The sequence below is a fragment of the Chinchilla lanigera genome, unplaced genomic scaffold, assembly GCF_000276665.1.
Source record: "Chinchilla lanigera isolate Chin_1 unplaced genomic scaffold, ChiLan1.0 scaffold00073, whole genome shotgun sequence".
NCBI classification, from domain to species: domain Eukaryota; kingdom Metazoa; phylum Chordata; class Mammalia; order Rodentia; family Chinchillidae; genus Chinchilla; species Chinchilla lanigera.
The window spans coordinates 12049825-12066649 of NW_004955474.1; the positions used below are offsets into that span (position 1 = coordinate 12049825).

Sequence of the window (16825 nt, forward strand, 5' to 3'; positions counted from 1 at the left end):
ACCGGGAACCGAACTCACGACCTTGCACTTGCCAGGCAGGCGCTTTGCTGCTGAGCTAAATCCCCAGCCCCAATTCCTATCATCTTGTTTTGAAATCCTGTATCATTTTTGTTTTTGTCTTCATTGTTGTTATTTTGTCATTGTTTTCCTCTTTAAAATAAAAAAAAAGTTTTATTTTAAAGAGAAAAAAAGATAGACATAAAATATGAAACCCAGTTTCAAAACAGGTTAGTAGGACAATTATAACGGTTGATACACTGCATATTGCAGTCTTCCTAGTAGTTATTCAGAGCAGAAGATATAGGCATGTCTGGTCCATATAATATTAGCACAAAACTTTCTTTTTAATGAACTAAGAGAAATTAACTGTATAACTATCTTATGTATACATGTATTTTTTTTTCTCTTACATGGGGATTTTTACAAGAGAGTAAAGTCTAAAGAAATGACTAGGGGGCTGGGGATTTAGCTCAGCGGCAAAGCGCCTGCCTGGCAAGCGCAAGGTCTTGAGTTCGGTTCCCGGTACCGGAGAAAAACCAAAAAAAAAAAATAAAGAAATAAATAAAGAAATGACTAAAGTACAATGCTTTTATAGACAAAATATAATATTGTTGTTTTGCAATATATATATTGTTGTTTTGCAATATAATGCTTTTATAGACTTTTTAGACAAAAAAAACAAAAACAAAAATCAAACCAAAAAACAACCCAATAAATTTGTAAAGAAATAATAGAACAAATAGCTCTCTGGATAATGGGGGTAAATTCTAGAGATGTTTAAATAGTGGTAGCTAGTGAAAGATAAGGACTATGCCCATGAGTTTATTTATTCATGTTCTTTACAGTTTTAGTTACCAGTCTCTGGTAGTTAAGAGTTAATTTCTCATTTTTCTACGGAAGGATACCTTTCCCAAAACCTCTTTATGGTTTGTTGCATGTGCAAAAAAAACTGGCCTAGGAGCCTTTGCTGAAGTTACAGTTCCTGGGTGTGTCAGCTTGCAGTAACATACCAGTTTAGCATATTGTGAGCTGGCAATTAAGAGGTTGTTCCTAATTCTGAAGAAATATGACCATTTCTTCAAGTTGCATGAACTAAAAGTGGGGACCAAAAGAAGGGGCTTCAGAGCAGTAAATTCTCATACTGTAATAAGAGTATTATTAAAGAAAAGTGTGCTTTACATGAAATAGTTTTTGCTAAACTGCATAGATTTACTGCCTGAAAACAGACACACTGTGAATTAAAACATATATTTAGCATCTAAAATTAGGAAAGTACTTTTAAATAAATAAATATTAAAGAAATGTTTAGGGGAAAAGTACAAAGTAATTCTTTCCTAATAACTTAAAAATTCACTAGGGGAAGGGGTGTACTCAGTGGTAGAGGACATGCTTTGCAAGCATGAGGGAGAGGGTTTGATCCCCAGGACCACAAAAATAAATAATTAAAATTAAAGAAAATCCTTATTATCTACCCATAGGAAAATGGTTACATAGAATAAGGCATAATCTTCCCAGAGAACATCATACAGCAATTCACATGTTACAGAAAATACTGAATAATGGGAAACTGAACAAAATGAAAAATAGACAAAAACATTAAGAATAAAACAACATATAGAGCAATATAATAAACGAAATATTTATTTTATTTATTACCTTTCCACTAAGAAACTTCCAGTCAGACAAGCAGCATATGAAAAAATTTCTCGGATTTCTCTACATTAGGAACAAGACAGGGGATTAAACCAAATCATACAATATGTCTCTTACAAAATGAGTCATGATAAATAAAACATGCTATAACTGTCCTTGCAATTTCTCCCTCCATCTTCTGTTTATCTCAGCATCTAAAAGTCTGCTCTGTTTGCTAAATCACAAATGTCAGTGGCAGGGGCTTGGGATTTAGCTCAGCAGCACAGCGCCTGCCTGGCAAGCACAAGGTCATGAGTTCAATTCCCGGTACCGGAAACAAAACAAAAAAAAACAAATGTCAGTGGCAAACATGGAAACACGAAGGTAGAGTCTGAAGCCTCAAGGAAAGAGTACAAGGCCTGATCTGGGGTCAGAACCTTCTAGGTTAAAATTACTATATTTTACTTTTTGTTTGTTTACAGAATTCCTATGTATCCTACCCCACCCAATCTTGCAGGTGCTATTGATCACTACTCTACTAAAGTGCTGAGAACATGTAACTTAAAGAAATCTTGTAAGTGTGCAAATACTTCATCGTTTCTGCTCTGCGTATTACAGAACATTTTATACAAATGTTTCTAGAATAAGAAAGCCAGCACTAAAACTTCTACCAGAAAGACCCTTGTATGAGGGAGCACAATCTACAGATCATAGATTCTATGGCTTGGAGGAGGAATACCCTGTTCACTGCAACCCTGGGGTGCATAAAAAAGTAGTTCCAAGATGAAAGGTAGTTGGGAAATGCCAAAGAATGTTTCCTGCTCAGAATCATAGTATACAGAAACACCCTGAAAACCCTGGGAAGTCCTATAGCAAAGAAAGCTGTGCTCAGGGAGCTTACAGATGAGTTATGATGATTAATTTTAGGTGCCAACTTGGCTAGGCTATGGTACTCACATCTAAACCATTATTCTAGATGTTTCAGTAAAGCTATTTCAAAGGTATGATTAATATGTAAAACAGTAAGCTTGTGTAAACCATATTACCCCTCTTAACATGTACAGGGCAGAGCTTTATCCAATCAGTTGAAGGCCTTAAAAGAAAAAGAATATGCTACCCAAGAAAAAGGCATTCTTCTCGACTCAAGATGTAACTTCATCTTTTCCGTAGGTTTCTATCCAGTGAACCTGTATTACAGACTTACATATGCCAACCCCACAATTACATGAGCCAATTTCTTAGGATACACAGTCTCTTTCAACAGGTAGATGACTATAGATAAACATTATATTGGTTCTGTCTGTCTGGAAAACCGCAACTAATAGACTAGACAACCACAGAATCTCACATCTCTGTATTGTGCAGAACCAGTTTGGGAAATGCTGCTTTAAAAACAGAAGCATGATCACACACATGGAGTGTATATACCTTCTGGTATTCTGCCACTGTTTAGTTCCCACATCATCAATCCATCTCTTTATAGTCCCTTCATTCAGTGTAAGAATTTTCCTCCTCAGATTAACATAGGAATTCTGTAAACAAACAAAAAAGTAAAGTACAGTAATTTCAACATGTAAAATATGGGTACTCGAGTTTTAGGCACATTCTAAAATTAGAGAGTAATACTATTTTTTTGTCTTTTCAGATAGGGTCAATGGTGCCCAGACTGATCTTTTTCTCTTGGGCTTACCTGATTGTGCCTTAGCCTCAAGTTCTTGGATTACAAGCATCTGCCACCATCTCTGTCTGATTTTTAAATATAGGGTAATACAGCCTGGGGTTAACTCAAAGCAAGTATCTCTGACAGTCCCACTTGGCACTTTATAGAAGTACTGGCAGATAAAACTGAATAGCAGACAGCCTTGAGGGGAAGATCCTAAAAGGGCTGTAAAAAAGAGGAGAACCTGATTTCCCTTGGTGAAGTAGGTCAAGGACGCTGAGGACTGATTATTGCTAAGTCTATACCAATGGACTTTGGGTTTTTTAGTACTGTCCTGGTTAGCAACATCATGTTTATGAATCTGTCAACCTATTTTAACTCATTAAGATACTGAATGATATTGGCCAGAAGTCTCCCAAAGGTATGTATGGGAATCACACTGATACAACACTCAACAGGAAAATCTATGTTTTTTGCGAGTAAAAATGAATGTAATTTAGAAATAAAGGATTTGTAATGTCTACCTTTTCCCAAAGTGTCAAGTCTAGTAATCTGATAATTTTGTAGTTCAACAAATCTGGATTTTAGAACCCTTTGTTTTGTTTCAAGTACCAAGTTACAGAACACATAGAGACTTATTTTTACCTCTTTATTCACCCAGAGCAAAATGCTTTGATTCCCTCCAGCAATCATTATCAACTCTTTTCCTGAGTGATGGCTTTCTGAAAGGACACACACAAAATAAATATACAAGGTCATCTAGTGTGAACTTTCACAATCAATTTAAACAATTTTATATTGTTAAATATAGTCACTTTATTCTTGTTAATAGAGATGGAGAAATTTTCCCAGCATTAGGAATTAGAGATACATATATCAGAAGTCCAGCTGCGAAACACTGAGGATTCAAATGGTTATCAAGTGGCATAAATTTAATATAGATAATATAAATATACCATATAAATATTTCATTAGTTGTTAGTTTAATTCAGCTTTCATAACTAAAATCTACCATCTCAAGATTTAACCAATGATTGTGAAGAATGTAACTTTATAAGGAGTTAAAATATGAACTGGTTAAGGAAGTAATTCCACTGTTCATCTTCTCAGAAGAAATGAGAAATTGATTTTTTTTTTTAAAACAAAACAAGGTCTTCCCATGTAGTTCAGGCTGGCCTTGATCTCACAGCTATCCCCTTGCCTCAGCCTCACGAGTGCTGGGATTACAGGTGTGTGACACCATGAGAATTTTTTCTTTTTTTTTTGAGACAGGATCTTACTATATAGTTCAGGCTTGCTTTAACTTTGGTGGCAAACCTATGGCACGTGTGCCACAGCCAGCTGTTTATCATTGAAAGCCCTAAAAGGTTTGCAATCACTGCCTTCAATGTACTATGTAGCCCAAGCTGGCCTCAAACTCGTGGCGATCCCCCTGCTTTAGCCTGCAGCGCTGGGATTATAAGTGTGGTGCACCGTTCTAACTCTTCTGAGCTTTTAGGAACAAGCAACACAAATGCTCCAACATGCTTCCAACACACAGCATTTCAAGGCTCAGGCTCGGGGTTACACTGTATGGTTTGACCGCAGCCAAAACACTTCCTGGCTGTGAGCTAGTGCCTTTGAGGACTGGCTTTGCTCTCTCATCCTCCAGTGAAACAGTGGTGAGAGAATACATCTCCCAAACCACCACAAGGACAACACAGGTAAGTGTGCGGCACAATTCCCAAGAAGGTGTGCGTGTTGGTTGCTCTGCATTCTGAGGGTTTTACAACATCATGGATCAATGAAACCAGCTAGGAAAACCAATCAGCCTGCACTTAAGTCTCTGACAAACTGAAATCAGGGTTGCATTTCAATGTATCAGTTTACATTAGTTCTATTTTGAAGGACTAACAGGAAAATCATGGTTATTTTGACTTAAAAAGGTAGCTTAAATGTTTAAAATTATTTACAATTAAGCATATGAAACCAATATTGAGAGAAACTGCCTTCACATTTGCACAATGCTTTTCTTGTCAAACCATATTAGAAAGTCACTTTCTTTAACAAGGTATTATACCAAACCCCATGCTCCTAGAGAATTTACCAAACTGGAGCTCTTCATTTGATGGTGATTTCATCGGCAGTGGTATCAGCTGAGAACGTTTTCCACCATGTCCTAATTGTCCTTCTTCTCCAAATCCAAAGGAAAAGACCTTGCCCAAATCAGAGACATAGGCAAGTGTGTGCCACCTATTAAACAAAAGCATATACTACTGTCAATGCTCAGTTATCAACCAGTAGTCAGAATATTTAGCAATACTTGGGCTGGGGATATAGTTCAGCGGTGCAGCACCTGCCTGGCAAGTACAAGGTTGTGATAAAAAAAAAAAAAAAAGAAAAAAGAAAAAAAATTTTAGTAATACTGTAAACTGCCCAAATAAGGCTACTAAAATTAGTGAAGCTAAAAAAAATAAATTTAAAAAAATAAAATAAAATTAGTGAAACTAACTGTTCAAGGATAAAACCCATTTGAAGACGAAGAAATCAACATGTGGCTCTGAAGACTTTGTAAATCTTATGCAACTCAAAGCCATGATAACATATGGCTGGTCCTTGATAACATATTCCTGGTCCTTGTCTCGGCCCAGGGGCCCAGGGGTCCAGGAAGTTTGTAATCCGTGAAATGTTACTGGAATTCTAGTGAGTTAATTCCAATCTACCACATACAGTGCAACCCATGGCAAGAATAAAGACACTAAGGCATATCTGTAGTTATGGGGAGCCAAGTGGTTCTAAGTTCGGCCACAATGATGGCTATCTGCAACAAAGGCCTCGACCCAAGGCTGAACCCAAGTTTTATTCATTCAAGTAGCTTGAGGATGAGTGACTGAGAATGGCAGGAAGTAGGTGAGTGCTGTGAGCTGGACTAGGTGGGAGGCCTGAAATCACCTCTGCAAGACAAAGAGAGAAGGATATGAAGAAAGTGTAATCTGCATGACACAATGGAGATACTATCTAATGTTTTGGGATCTGCGCTTCAGCTGTGATGTGTTATTTTTCAAGCCCCAGGAAGTCTTAGCCTCTATCTCGAGGCTCGATCTCGGCGGACAGCACGGAGCACTGGCTCTTCATCCTGCTTCGTCCTGGCTCACACAAAGGAACAATGGGGCTCTGGGGAAATACTACCTGTCAACACTGCCTGCCATTTTCAAAGACTACCATCAGCACCTCCGCTGGACTGATAGGCACTGGTTGAAGTCAACTGAAGGGATTGGGAAAAGTTCTAGCCAGCTCTGTACGTATCAATACATGGAAATAGGGTCAGGTTCAGCCAAAATGGAGACAATTGCTTCTCTTTCAAGGAGAGTCACCCGGGTGGTCCTCCACACAGTTCCTCCGCTAGCAGAAGACTGAATTAACTGATCTCTGAGCTCCCACTCTATTACCCAAGGACCTTCACACAGGCATTTTTCTTACTGACTTGTGCATTGGCTCCTTACTGTAGTAAAGAATTTGGTCTTGCTCAAAGACAGGTCTGGCCACCTTGTACCCAATTTGTAGGGAGTAATCTATAAAGTCTTACTATTTTTCAAGCAACAGAGGGGTGTCTTTGGTGGAACCAGGGGACTACACCTGGCAGGCAGCTCATGATACCTTCTGGCCTTCAACAAGAGAGAGGGGCTAGAGAGTTTAATGTGGCAATGATTCAGTCAGTCTCTCAGCAACAAATCCTGGGTAAAAACTCTGCACAAGGTGATCAGACTGGAAGAAGTAACACCTGTCAACAGCTGTAAGGGAGAGACAACAACCAGAAACTCAGCACTTGGGCTCTTTCCAGACTCCTTCATCTACCTTCCTCTGTTACTAATGGTATATTTTGCTTGTCATAAATCTGAGTTGCCAGCTTCTAGGAAGTTTCTGGAGTCTTCCAGTGAGTTCCACTGTGTTAGCATTTAAAGTGTCTCTACTTGGTTCCTTCTCTTATAATGCATTACACTCAAAGGAACTTGTTGGGAAAAATCTAATGTGGTTTTAACGTTTCCTCGATTAAGATGTATTAATGAGATGTAGCTTCAAAAGACATCGCTTTGGTTAAGAGAATCTTACTCCCATAACCTGGTCTATTTTAATATTATCCATTTAAGGAAATATGTTGACTGAAAAATATGTTCATTTTTTTTAAAGGAAGGATTTCAGGAAGCTCACGGATGAAGCCAAAGTCAGAGTATGAATTTAAATTTAAATTTAAAATGGGTAAGGAAAAAGTGCTCAAAAGAACAAGTGTGTCTAGAATAAAGTGCTGCACCTCTTAACCCTACCAACTTCCATAATCCAAGTGTGAAGAAGTGGACTGACAACTTGGCATATCGGTACACACTTGTAATCCCAGCTTTCTGGAAAGCTGAGGCAGGAGGATTGCAAATTTGAACACAACCTGGCAACTCAGTAGTAATCTGTCTCAAAACAAAAAATTCCCAAAACAAAAAGGGTTGAGAACATACATCAGGCAGAAGCCCTGGGTTCATTCCTCACACTAAAATAAATAAATAAATAAATAAAATAAAAATTGGACTGCTGAATGTGGTGAACAAAGAAAAATCAAGTAGTCTGAGGAATTTTCTGCTTTTATATGTAAAAAATGAGCTGTAAAAACCAAAATTCTCAAGAATATTTCATTTAAATACCATTAACACTTATACCTCATTATGAACAGAGCAGTGTCAAAGTTAACTGTTGCATCACTTAATTTAGACCCTGTTACTACGAACCATTATCTTGAGATTTAGTCTCCTATCCCCTGCCTCCACCGGTCTCCCAGTCAGAGCCTTAGTAGTCATGCCTATGCTGAGTGAAAGCCCTAAAACTCCAGGGCTTAAATCTTAACCTTAGTGTGTTAGGAGTAATGGGAGCTGACTGAAAGGGCAAACAATAAAACTAATCTTACCAAATAGCCATTATCAAGCACTATGTTCTAAGCCCCAATCCTACCACTCATGTGGCCAGTGACCAAAACAAGAAAACAGAAATGCAGAGGATGAGGTCAAAGAATTAGAGAACTAAAGTATTACATGAATTCACTAGCAAGATATACATACTGATTATATTTACGTTATAACACGTATATATGTACTTTTTGGTTTATTGAGACAGGTCTGATTATGTAGCTCAGACTGCCCTTGAACTCATGGTGTTCCTCTAACTCAGCCTCCTGAGCTCTAGGATTACAGATGTCAGGCCACCATGCCCAGTTTACATTCTTTTTAAAGAAACTAAGGGAATGATCTATTTTAAAAAGTAAGCCATTGTTTGCCTCTAATTCTTTAATCTGACAAAGTGAGAAGTTTATACTCTGTGCAACAAATATCTTTGAAAATTAAAAACATTTATATAACTAAAAAGTTTATTAGTTCCAAAGAGTTATGAAAGAGTGATTATATTAATGAATAATCCTTGTGATTGATACTTGTATTTTTTCCAAGTAAATACATAATGACTTATTTGCCTACAGGATAAGAGTGCACCTGATGCTGGCCTATGAGTTCTAGGCCACCCTGAGCTACGTAATGAATTCAAGGCCAGCCTGGAAGACACAGTGAAACCTGTCCCAACATTACAAAGTGCACCTGAATAAAAAGTATTTCACTTTTGTAAGGAGGCAATAAAAAAGAGTACTCTTATTTGCTTATTTACAAAAATTAGGCTTGGGGGATAGCTCTGTGGAAAAGCACATGACTAGCTTGTGAGGGTCCCTGGTTTTTGTACCCCAACAGCCCCTATGGAGGACCACCTAGGCCACTCTCCTTCAAAAAGGAGTATTGCCTCCATTTTGGCTGAACCTGACCCTGTTTCCACGTACTGATATGTACAGAGCTGGCTAGAACCCTTTCCTTATTTCTTCAATTGGCTTTAAGGAATGCATATCAGCCAAGGGGCTGATGATAATCTTTGGAGATGGCAGGCATGTTTCCCCAACCTCCACTGTTCCCATGAGTGAGCCAGGATGAGCAGGGATGTGTGAGCGAATGCTCCACACTGTTGGCTGGCATTGAGCTTGGGACAGAGGCTATGACTTCCTGGGGCTTCAAATATTACACATCAGAGCTGAAGCACTGACCCCTAAACATTAGCTATTATCTCAGTTATGTTATGCAGATTACTCTTTCTGCATATCCTTCTCTCTTGCATATGGCAGAGGTGATTTCAGACCTTTTACCTAGCCCAGCTCATGGCACTCACCTACTTCCTACGGTTCTCACAGTCATTCATCCTCAAGCCACTCCCTTCTTCATCAATGAATAAAACCTGGGTTTGGCCTTGGGTCCAAGCCTTTGTTCCGGATAGCCATCATCATGGCAGGTCTTAGGACCTCTTAGCTCCCCATAACTACAAATATGACTTAGCATCTTTATTCTTGCCATGGGTTGCACTGTAAGTGATAGACTGCAATTAACTCACTAGAATTCCAGTAACTTTTCATGGGATTACAAAGACAAACTTCCTCGGCCACGACGAGGACCAGGAAGGGCTCTCTATAACCCCCTTCAAAAGAATAAAAATTAAATCAATGCAAATGAACATGCATATTAAAAATTATGACCAATTATGTAATTCAGTATCTTCATTGGAAAATTTTGCGATTTGTATCTCAAAGACACTGATGAAAATTTTATTGAAATACCTGTTTTTTACATGGATTTTATCATTATTTGTTGACACTTTACAACTTACCTTCCACATGCTATCTGAGTCACTCTATTTCCAATGAATTCAGTCACCAAACAGGGTCTTAGTTCATTCTCTGTTGAATTGTGACCAAGTTGCCCGTATTTTCCAGCACCAAAAGTGAACATGAGCCCGTCCTAAGGGAAGTGAACTTCGTATCAAACACTACAAAAGCACCCCACACAAGTCACATTCACTGATGCCTCTGCCTCAGGGACTAGGCAGCAATGCAGCAGGGAAGGAAAGCTCCCAGATTACCAGGCCGGCCTCATGCTGGGAAGGGATGACTTTCTCCCCTGGGAAACACTAATTCCCCCCACAAAAGGTTCTTGCACGAGTGCAAAGGAGATGGGAGCACACCCACCTGTGTGAGGAGGGCAGTGTGAGCGCCACCACAAGCCAGAAACTCAACTTTCTGATTGTCTGGGATGTCAACAAGGGAAGGAGAATCTGTATCTGTGCAGGGAAAGAATAGCTGAAGTGACCAAAAAGAAAGGCTGAGTTTCACACTGGAGTCACCTAGACTGCTTCCCCTCAACCTAGCAACAGTTAAGTCTCCCTCCCATTCTGACACCAAGCTGTAAGTTGGCATATTTAGGCTCAAGTTCTAGGGATAAAGCTCCAGCTGCAAAAGTCAAGTCACTTCCTGACCCCATTCCATTCTTTTCTAGCTAATTTCATTAACTTTAATTGCTACATATAATATTTTCAATTCTTGCTTATGACAACACTTTTTCTGTTTGCAGCACTAGGGATGGAACCCAGTGCCTCATGTATGCTGAGCTATACCACCGAGCTACATCCCCAGCTCTAGTATTACTTTTAATAACCGTATTCTTTTTTTTCTTGAACACTCTAAGGCAGTATCCTCACCTCAAATTATCTTTTACTTCCTTCATGATTATTTTCCTTACACTCAGAGATCAGCAAAAATAGTTTAACTGCCCCTTTAGTCTTTTCCTTCTTTGAATATTTTTGTTAGCACTGACTTATGAGTTATCATCTATAATGACTGCACTGCAAGTATGATGTGTTTGACCAGTGATCCACAGTACTGTACATTAATATATCCAGGTAAAACAGCAGTGTTTGTTACAAAGGAGAAGCCTAGTAAGTTGCTTTGACCATGAAGAATTTTGCCTTATCCTCAATGAAAGGAATTTCAGGGCTTTAGGTGTGTAGAAACAGAATGCATGCTTTATAGAATAAGATCAGAGTATGATAAGTTCCTAAGCAGAATTTTCATATTTTTTGTAATAATATGAGTCAATTTTAAAAACAAAGGCAAGTTAGGGGTAACTTCTGAACTTGTCTCTTTCAAAAAAAGAAAATCAGGCCTAGAGAAAAGTAAATGATGGGAAAGGCCCTGAAACAAGTAAACCACAAAGTGGGAAGCAGGATCCAGGTACTCTGACACTTAATCCCTTCCTCATCTCACACAGACAGAAAACCCATCTCAATTATATTAACAACTTCCACACTGCGCATGTCTCTAGGACCCACTGTGTCCTGAAGACAAGGAGAAAAATCAGGAAGAACAGTGTAAAGGAAGGGGGGATCTGATCCATTTACGAGGAGTTGTATGCTCCATTCACCTCAAACCTATCCAATACAGTTGTAGATAACACAGATTTGAAAATATGTTCCATACTCTCAGTGTGGCCCAGGCCTAGCTGTCCACAATCATTTCTCCCCCATGAGTAGACATTTCCAGACATGGATAAGGCCATGCTGTGGGCTTCTCCTGCAGAAATCTGCACCAACGGGACTCCTGTGAGGCTCTGCACAGCCTGTGGCGTGGGGGTTGAGGGAAACATCCTTCCAACTCCGAGCTGTCCATGGACGTTCTGTCCCCAGGCAAAGAGCTCACCACCTTGATGCAAGCAGAAAAAGTGCTGTCTTACTAAATTTCAAACGCAACAGACATGACCATGGGGGGTTATGTATACTGCACGGTATAAAGCACTAATTCCTATCCCCATCATGGGGGTACAATGAAGCTACCTGAATAGATGTTAATCAGAATCAAGAAATAGGGTGAATAAAAGATAAGACGAATGTTTAAACTTTGTACAGGAAAACACACATTGCCTGAATGATGGGATAAATATGTTCAAAGGGTGTGGGAGTATTTTGAATGTGTCTTTTACTGTAGTAAAGTCTCTAAACTTTCTCCGCAGTTTTGATCTCACTGTGTCGATCAATCGTTAAAGGCAATTTCTATCAAATAAAAACATTATGGCCAGGCGTGGCGGCACACACCTGTAATCCCAGCACTTGGGAGGCTGAGGCAGGAGGATCATTGCGAGTTCGAGACCAGCCTGGACTATAAAGTGAGCTCAAGGGCAGCCTGAACTGTATAGCAAGACCCTGTTTCAAAAAACAAAACCCCCGCCCACACAAAAACAAAAAAATTATAGTGTTTCTTCATCCTTTATTCATGGACTCTTGCAATGTGTGATTTCTGGTTCTTTTTCAAATTCAAAATGACCCTAAAAGGTAATGTGAATCAATTAAGGACAATGTGGCCCCCATGACAATGCAACTGAAGACACTTATGGAGAGGACTTCCAGAAAGTGGCAAGAACAATAGGCTAAGGGAGGGAGCATATTTTGACTGGGATTAATTGTAATGTATTTTCACTGTAATAAATTTTTTAAAAGTCAAACATTTGCCATATTTGTTGACCATACCTTGCACTTATTTAAAGAAAAATCTACATGCGAGGTGCATAAAAATCAAATATATTCTACCTCAGAGAAAATAAAATCTAGAACTAGCGTTTTCTCTACTTTTTTTCCTTTCTTATGTCTAAAGATACTGAATAAGTTAGTTAAAAATCCACTTGAAGCCAAGTATGGTGGTGCTTACCTGTAATCCCAGCTACTTAGGATGCTGAAGAGGGAGGATCCCTTTGTTCATGAGTTCAAAACCAGCCTGGGCAACATAGTGAGACCCTGTCTCAGTATCTTAAGAGATTCAGCTGCTTGTTCTACTAATTGAATATGTGCAGCATATTTTTCAACAATGCTTTTAAATGTTATCTAACGGAGTTGCCAATATCCAAGGGACTCTGAAAATATGTATCAGAGAATCAGGGGTTTACTGAGTATCTCTGAGTGCAGGAGGATATGGTTGTGGTAGGGAGCCTCTTCTTCAAACACGATTATTAAGACTCTCATCAGCCATGAGGAAGAAGATACGAAAACGACTAATTCCCTTCCTGCATCTCCATCTCTAATTCTTTCTGATTATGATTTACACATGATGTTTGTTTGAGAAGAATTGCATTATGTTACACAGAGAGGTCTGTAACTTGTAAATCTCCTGCCTCAACCTCCTCAGTAACTGGAATTACAGCTTTGAGCCTCTCTACCCAGCAGATTTAGCAACCCTGGATAGTCCCTCCCCTCCACATCACCAGACCCTAGACTTCATGAAGACAGGGTAGATCTGTCTCACCTTCCTAACCTCCCCTGGAAGATACTCGATATGAACAATCTGTTCATGAACGGATGAAACCAATGACCAAGGTTTTCAGCGCAGGTTCACATCTCCGTGCCTCAAGAGAGCCTTCAGGACAGGTCAAATGCTTGATCATCTACTTTCCTCCAATCCTGGTTTCCATTCAGTTTATCAACATGTTTCCGTGAATTTAAAAAAAAAATTACCTTAAGCCTAATTTCCCTGTCATCCTGCTGTCTTAAGTATTTCTTTGACAGTCAAGTTTCAGGATGTAATCTATAGTGACTGCTTCCATTTCATCGATTACAGTGGATGGCAGGAAATACTGAAGGGCTGGGAGAATGCTGGAATTCAAAAGGTGGTGTTAAAATACACCTGTGGCTTGTAGAGCAGAACTAGGGGATTCTGAGATACTCCCACAGAGGTGGAAGAGTGCTGGGCCTGGCATTCTGCAAAGAATAGTTCTGAAGCAGTAATGGCAGTGTGAGTCTGGAAAAGGAGCTATTGGGAGTCTGAGGTATAAGCTCTGGAGTTCAAAGCCAACATGAACAACACAGCTAGACTCTTGACACTCCTTCTGAAACCATAAAGAAAACCAAATACCACCACCACCCATGGTTTTGATTGCTTATAAAACTTTTAGTGTTTCTTATTTCAAAAATAAAACCATGAAACAAAATGTAGGAATAGTAATTCTAGAAACCTGAAGTTTTTATACATCCAATAATTCTCATTTCTATCTCTGTTAAAAACAACACTTTCAACTGTCTAAAACTCAAAACTCGATTTCTTTCCTGTTACAAAAGAGTAATCAACCGACTATACACACACACACTTATTAGTTCTAAAAAACAATTAGTACTATAGAAAAGTACCTTTTGAGAGTGCAAGAGAATGATAATATCCACATGCAATGTGAATTATATCTTTTTCATGTAAAATGCTTTGAAACCTGATGAGAGAAAGTATATTTTGTGTCAATTACCATATGAAAGTCACAACATGCATTTGGAACTATGTATGTTATTAGCAATGAAATGCAACCAAAAAAAACCTTTAAATTACTGCATTACATTTAGAACATCTAAAATCATAAAAATTTATATTTTAATCATTTGTAGAGGAACGTAACATTGTGTAATTGTAGTACGATAATTTTAAAATAGTCTTACTGAAACAACTGTATGATGGAAAAATACATATAAGTTGGAAGTAAGTTCTAATTCATATGATCTACTAAAAGAAAATCTCACATATCACCACACAGTAACGCATCCCCCTGCCTAAGATGAACACCATTATTTCTAGAAACAACTTATAGAATTGCTCTAGGTTCAAATAAGTGATAGATCTTTTCAAACTAATTGATCATTTTATTTAAGTTCTTAAAATACACACTAGCGTTAGCATACGTACTGGCTTGAAGTGGACTGAGGGACCACACTAGTAAGTGGAAAATTTATCACTTAAGACTTTCCTTTATGAAACAGAGGACAGGAATCATACATACACGGTAACGTGTTCCTACACAAACTACTACTGTCCTTCAGATGAAATTAAGTCATATCTAATGAAAGAGAAAAGCAATTCTCACCTTGCAGGTTCTATGCTGTAGCTGTACTCAAAAACTTTTCCATCCGAGGACAGAACCAGCATGTGCTCTACTCCTTGGTCCATGGAATGAATCTTCATCTTTTTCCCTAACTTCAGGCACTCTGCAGAGCAAATCCAACCAGGAGCTCATCACTCTGATTATTACCTACTATTATCATAAGCTTGCCATAACAATACACCTCAAATACTTGGAAAAAAGTTCAACTAGACACTCTCTCAAGTAACACGACTTTCTCTTTAAGAAAATTCAAAACTGCACAGCAAATAAGGAATAAACAACTATCTTACTAATGGACTTTAATTTGGAAAACACTGATTTCTCTCGTTTAAGTGAAATAGATCCTTAAAATAGCCAACTAAATGGTATCTGATTTTTAAATCTTTGGTTAGTAGGTTGAGAGAAAGAAACTAGATTTCAAATGACCAATGAAAAAGTCCTTTGAAAAGCGTAATTGTAGGACAACATAAGCATTTCAAGGACAAATATATTGTGTATTCTGACACATACTCCGATCAAAATAAAACAAACAATAATGAACAGCGCTAGACTGCTCTGAATAGAAGTCGATGCCTATGCTGACGGGAAGAACTGTTTGGGAGACCATGTTTAAAGAAGACAAAGAATTTTTACTGGCATTAGTACATATTTGGCCCCTGCTAAAAATCAGATTTAAAACTATTCACTAGTTAGTCTCAATTTATTCATGAAATTTAATCTCAATTTATTCATGAAATTTAAACTAGGATAATTTGGGGATCTTGTTTCACTCTTCAGTTCTAAGAAAATGGAATCTACTCATGTAAAAATCTTACAACCCGACCATATTACAAATAGTAGCAGAACAACAACAAAAAATACGGTTTGGTAAGGAAAAACAGCCTACAGATTACAACCAGGTGTTGTTGGCTTGTTTTTGTTTTTCAAATCAGCTCATAAAAATTGTTCAAAAAACCATTTAGAGAAATATATAAACCTAGATCCCCTCCTTAAATCAAATAAATTCTAACTGTAACAAAATTTTAACTTAAAAATGAAACGTTAGAAATACTGCAAATATGAGCACATTTAAAAAATCTTGCAAGGTGAACATCTTCCTAATTTAACACAAAATCTATTAATCTCCTTAAATGAAAAAAACTGGTAAGACTATTAAAAGGTTTAAATTTTTGCACAGAAAGAAATAAGTCAACAGTCAAGAGGAGAAAAATACAACTTCCTTGATAGGCAAAACGTTACTTTTATTCAATATTCAAATACCTCTTTCAAATAAAGTGATCAATGACTCAAATTTTTTAAAACCCAGGCAGAAACATGAAGGGGTAGCTTGCCAAAAAAGGAATGCAAATGACCAACAGGAACTGAAAAGATGCTCAAATTTCCTCAAATGCACAACAGTGAGATAACCACTTTCTTCCAAGATGCGCAAAATTCCAAAGATTAGGAGTGGGCATTTACTCTGCCATATGTAAAATCGGAACCACAGCGCTTATCAATCTGGGAATAAGGAGCTGGGAAAAGCGCACTAGAAGGGCAAAGTAAGGCATCAATGAGAAAGACAACCAAGTTCGCTAAAGCCTCACACAGTCGGGGTAGGATTTTCGGAGCTGTTTTATCCTGGTGCGGTGCCAGCACACGCTCGCTCTCTCTAAAATTCCACGTCGAGCCGCGGCCCCGCTACACCGCCCCAGCGGCCGTGGCGGGGCGCTCCACAGACGGCGGGCCGAGAAAGCCGCTCGGGACGGAAACC

At 38.5% G+C, this 16825-nt stretch overlaps 1 protein-coding gene across 1 annotated transcript in view; it reads right to left on the minus strand.

Annotated features, from left to right (window-relative positions):
* The window catches only part of LOC102008619 (E3 ISG15--protein ligase HERC5-like), a gene marked incomplete at its 5' end in the record, with an annotated part of 44966 nt that extends 29788 nt beyond the window's left edge, over positions 1 to 15178 (minus strand). Inside the window, 9 exon segments of the mRNA XM_013502751.1 lie at positions 1657 to 1716; positions 3061 to 3164; positions 3938 to 4014; positions 5379 to 5524; positions 10004 to 10134; positions 10362 to 10453; positions 11649 to 11870; positions 14339 to 14415; positions 15058 to 15178. Coding sequence (XP_013358205.1) covers positions 1657 to 1716; positions 3061 to 3164; positions 3938 to 4014; positions 5379 to 5524; positions 10004 to 10134; positions 10362 to 10453; positions 11649 to 11870; positions 14339 to 14415; positions 15058 to 15178 — 1030 coding nt within the window.
* Positions 15179 to 16825: the final 1647 nt, after the last annotated feature.